The 5,002-nt window shown below is 46.7% G+C and overlaps 1 protein-coding gene across 1 annotated transcript; it reads left to right on the plus strand.

Annotated features, from left to right (window-relative positions):
• Nucleotides 1-303: 303 nt before the first annotated feature.
• LOC135535234 (homeobox protein notochord-like) lies at nt 304-1,306 on the plus strand. Its single transcript, XM_064961926.1, has 3 exons — nt 304-689; nt 805-979; nt 1,097-1,306. Exons 1-3 carry the CDS (start codon nt 304-306, stop codon nt 1,304-1,306), a joined length of 771 nt encoding a protein of 256 aa, XP_064817998.1.
• Nucleotides 1,307-5,002: the final 3,696 nt, after the last annotated feature.

Here is a 5,002-nt window from a genome sequence, read left to right on the forward strand (position 1 = left end):
GCGATCCCCCACCCACCCCCAAACTGCTTCTGCCTCAACAGTCTTGTTCTATGAGGGTATTTGTACTACTCCATCAACGAATTGGATAGGTGGTCGGGATGCTCCTTCCTCTCATCTGACTACTTAGAAAGACAAAGGCCCGCTGGGGGCTGTTGACACCTCCAGGTCCGGGGAGTGGATAAAAGGGACGTGTTTCAGGGGGAGCCGTACTCCTTTCCTCGCTGCACCAGGAGACACAACTTACCTTGGACCTAAGATCATTTTATTTTCCTCGCTTTTTCCTTAAACATTGAGACTGACATCATGCAAGTTCCAAACAGACCAACAAGAGTGGACGCGTACGGGTACTCCGCCATGCGCCATTACGCATCGCTCTATGCACAGCCCACCGGCAGCCGGTGCGCAGTGGCGACCAAGCCTGCCAGCGGGAAGTCCTTCACCATCGATGCTCTGCTCGCCAAGCCGGTGGAGACGCACAGAGACTGGACGAGTCCCAAATATCAAACCGCACCGCCACTGCTTCCTTTCCAGACCCAGATGAGCTCTGCGCTGTCACAGTACCTCTACTCACCCGACATGCAGCACACGCCGGTACACAGTCACACACAACCCGGATACTCTGTCTGTTGTTGCCTGCCGTTCTCTTACCACGCGTCATGCCGTGGGGCCTTTGGTATACAAGGTAAAGCGTTAATCCAACGTTCCATTCTAGCATATTCCATGACGCAAACTAAACACAATCTCCTAAAAGAAAAACACGATACAGTTTTAAAGTGTTGTCCGTCTGTCTCCTTTCACAGAAAGAGGTCTGTCAAAGTCCCACTCATTCAAACACAAGGGAGGGAAATCCAAGCGGATACGCACCAGCTTCACCAACGAGCAGTTGGATCGGCTGGAGAAGGAGTTCGCCCGGCAGCAGTACATGGTCGGCTCGGACAGGTTCCTACTGGCTTCGGGTCTGCAGCTCACAGAGGCTCAGGTACAAATCAGATTCCAAATCCAACTTTCTTTGAACCAAAGCAAAGTTCCAACTTAATTTTTATTTTTTAAATCAACAACAAAAAATAGAATTGAACGAAATTAATTTTGTTCTCAGGTCAAGGTGTGGTTCCAGAATCGACGCATCAAATGGCGCAAGCAGAGTCTGGAGCAGCAGCAGGCCAAGCTGGTTAAACTGGGCCTGGTCGTAGTCCCAGTGAAGAGTCCTGGTTCTCAGGGTCTGGAGGAGGGAGATGAGGAGGAGGAGATCGAGTCCTCAGACACAGGATCAGATGTGGATATAGATGGGCTCCCTGACCACTGCTGACCCGTCTTGGACCACAGAACATGAACTAACCAGACAGTCCTATATGTCACTGGGGGATGAGGACATCACGAACCATTACTGTATAAATATTTAATTAATAGATATGAGGCTCTATTTAAACATGTTTATTGCTTTTAAGACTTTCGGTCTCTTTTTATGAAATCAATGTTTGTATATTCTGATTGACACATGCAAGAAATATATTTTCTAAATCTATATCCACTTGTGTGTCCATTTCTTTATCAGTAGTTCTTAAATAATGATATCACTAAGAAAACGAATTGAAGAAAACTAAAAGAGAAATCTGAGTCTAATTTAATTGATCTTGAATCATGTCGGAATATACCGATGCATATGGAAAATTGAGTTGGCAGAATAATTAATGACTTCTATATTTTGGTTTGGTGGAATTTCAGAGACATTTATGAAATACAATCAGTGTCTTTACTATTTTAGGAAACAATGTCTCCAGAAAACGTAAACCCTTGAAATGCAGAGCAATTCATAACCCTAACCCTTACTGTCCAACCCCTTACTGTATAACCCTTACTGTCCAACCCTTACTGTATAACCGTAACGCCTTACCGTCTAACCCTTACTGTCTAACCCTTACTGTCTAACCCTTACTGTCTAACCCTTAACGTCCAACAATTACTGTATAACCCTTACTCTCCAACCCTAACCCTTACTGTCCAACCCTTACTGTCTAACCCTTACTGTCTAACCCTTACTGTCTAACCCTGACTGTATAACCCTGACTGTATAACCGAAACGCTTACTGTCTAACCCTGACTATCTAACCCTGACTGTCTAACCCTGACTGTATAACCGTAACGCTTACTGTCTAACCCTTACTGTCCAACCCTTACTGTCCAACCCTTACTGTATAACCCTTACTGTCTAACCCTGACTGTCCAACCCTAACACTTACTGTCCAACCCTTACTGTCTAACCCTTACCGTCTAACCCTTACAGTCCAACCCTTACCGTCCAACCCTTACTGTATAACTGTAACCCTTACCGTCTAACCCTAACTGTCTAACCCTTACTGTCTAACCCTTACTGTCCAACCCTTACCGTCCGACCCTTACTGTATAACTGTAACCCTTACCGTCTAACCCTAACTGTCTAACCCTTACTGTCCAACCCTTACTATATAACCCTTACTGTATAACCCTTACTGTCCAACCCTTACTGTATAACCGTAATGCTTACTGTCTAACCCTTCCTGTATAACCATAACCTTTACTGTCTAACCCTTACTGTCCAACCCCTTACTGTATAACCGTAATGCTTACTGTCCAACCCTTACTGTCCAACCCTTACTGTATAACCCTTACTGTATAACCCTTACTGTATAACCCTTACTGTATAACCCTTACTGTATAACCGTAACCCTTACTGTCTAACCCTTACTGTCCAACCCTAACACTATACCGTCCAACACTTACGTCCAACCCTTACTGTATAACTGTAACCCTGACCGTCCAACCCTTACTGTCCAACCCATACTGTCAGCCCTTACTGTCCAACCCTTGCTGTCCAGCCTTACGTCCAGCCCCTTACCGTCCAGCCTTGCCGTCCAGCCCTTGCAGGTCAACACTTGCAGTCCAGCCCATACTGTATAACCGTAACCCTTACTGTCTAACCCTTACCTGTCCAGCCTAACACCCCATTCAACCCTAGTCAGCCGTCCAACCCTTACTGTATAACAGCCCTGACCGTCCAACCCCTGCTGTCCAGCCCTGATAGTCCAACCCCTGTCCAGCCCCCTTACTGTCAACCCTTGCAGTGTTCCACCGTCCAACCCTTACTGTATACCTGTAACCCTTACCGTCTAACCCTATCTGTCTAACCCTTACTGTCCAACCCTTGCAGTCCAACCCTTACTGTATACCTGTAACCCTTACCGTCTAACCCTAACTGTCTAACCCCTAACTGTCTAACCCTTACTGTCCAACCCTTACTGTCTAACCCTTACTGTCTAACCTTTACTGTATAACCGTAATGCTTACTGTCCAACCCTTCCTGTATAACCATAACCCTTGCACTGTCTAACCCTTACTGTCCAACCCCTTGCACCTTCCTATAACCGTAATGCGCTTACTGTCTAACCCTTACTGTCAACCCTTACTGTATAACCCTTACTGTATAACCCTTATTGTCCAACCCTTACTGTCAACCCTTACTGTATAACCGTAACCCTTACTGTCTAACCCTTACTGTCAGCCCCTAAAACTTACCGTCAACCCATACTGTCTAACCCTTGCAGTCTAACCCTTACCTTCTAACCCTTACCGTCCAACCTGCAGTCAATGCTTACCATCCAACCCTTACTGTATAACTGTAACCCTTACCGTCTAACCCTAACTGTCTAACCCTTACTGTCCAACCCTTACTGTCAACCCTTACTGTCCAACCCTTACTGTCCAACCCATGCTGTATAACTGATGCCCTTGCCGTCTAGCCTGGCTCTCTAACCCTTACTGTCCTGGTCAACCAACCCTTGCTCCCTATAACCATAACCCTTGCAAGTCTAACCCTTGCTGTCTAACCCTTGCACATCTAACCCTTACTGTCCAGCCATACTGTCAGCCCTTACTGTCCAACCCCTACTGTCCAACCCGCCACTGTCCAGCCCTTGCTGTCAACCCTTACTGTCCAACCCTAACACTTACCGACAAACCCTTACCGTCTAACCCTTACCGTCCAACCCTTACCGTCCAACCCTTACCGTCCAACCCTTACCGTCCAACCCTTACTGTCCAACCCGTACTGTCCAACACTTACCGTCCAACCCTTACTGTATAACTGTAACCCTTACCGTCTAACCCTAACTGTCTAACCCTTACTGTCCAACCCTTACTGTCCAACCCGTACTGTCCAACACTTACCGTCCAACACTTACCGTCCAACACTTACCGTCCAACACTTACTGTATAACTGTAACCCTTACCGTCCAGCCCTTACCGTCCAACCCTTACTGTATAACCCTAACTGTATAACCGTGAATCAAGTTACTGTCCAACCCTTACTGTCCAACCCTTACTGTCCAACCCTGTCCAACCCTTACTGTATAACCGTAACCCTTACTGTCCAACCCTTACTGTCCAACCCTTACTGTCCAACCCTACTGTCAACCCTTACCTGGTCCAACCCTTAACATCCAACCCTTACTGTCCAGCCCTTTACTGTATAACCGTAACCCTTACTGTCTAACCCTTACTGTCCAACCCTAACACTTGAGTCAACCCTTGCAGTCCAACCCTTGCTGTATAACTGTAACCCTGACCGTCCAACCCTACTGTCCAACCCTTACTGTCCAACCCTTTACCGTCCAACCCTTACCGTCCAACCCGTGCAGTCCAACCCTTACCGTCCAACCCTTACTGTATACCTGTAACCCTTACCGTCTAACCCTATCTGTCTAACCCTTACTGTCCAACCCTTACCGTCCAACCCTTACTGTATAACTGTAACCCTTACCGTCTAACCCTAACTGTCTAACCCTTACCGTCCAACCCTTACTGTATACCTGTAACCCTTACCGTCTAACCCTAACTGTCTAACCCTAACTGTCTAACCCTTACTGTCCAACCCTTACTGTATAACCATAACCCTTACTGTCTAACCCTTACTGTCTAACCTTTACTGTATAACCGTAATGCTTACTGTCCAACCCTTCCTGTATAACCA

The sequence above is a fragment of the Oncorhynchus masou genome, unplaced genomic scaffold (genome assembly GCF_036934945.1).
Source record: "Oncorhynchus masou masou isolate Uvic2021 unplaced genomic scaffold, UVic_Omas_1.1 unplaced_scaffold_4630, whole genome shotgun sequence".
Taxonomy (NCBI): Eukaryota; Metazoa; Chordata; class Actinopteri; order Salmoniformes; family Salmonidae; genus Oncorhynchus; species Oncorhynchus masou.

Bases quoted from the DNA above. Each gene is read 5' to 3' on its own strand.
- LOC135535234 (XM_064961926.1), top strand. From the start codon at position 304: ATGCAAGTTCCAAACAGACCAACAAGAGTGGACGCGTACGGGTACTCC. The intron at 690-804 runs GTTAATCCAACG...TTTCACAGAAAG, and splicing joins TTTGGTATACAAGGTAAAGC to AGGTCTGTCAAAGTCCCACT. The intron at 980-1,096 runs GTACAAATCAGA...TTTTGTTCTCAG, and splicing joins TGCAGCTCACAGAGGCTCAG to GTCAAGGTGTGGTTCCAGAA.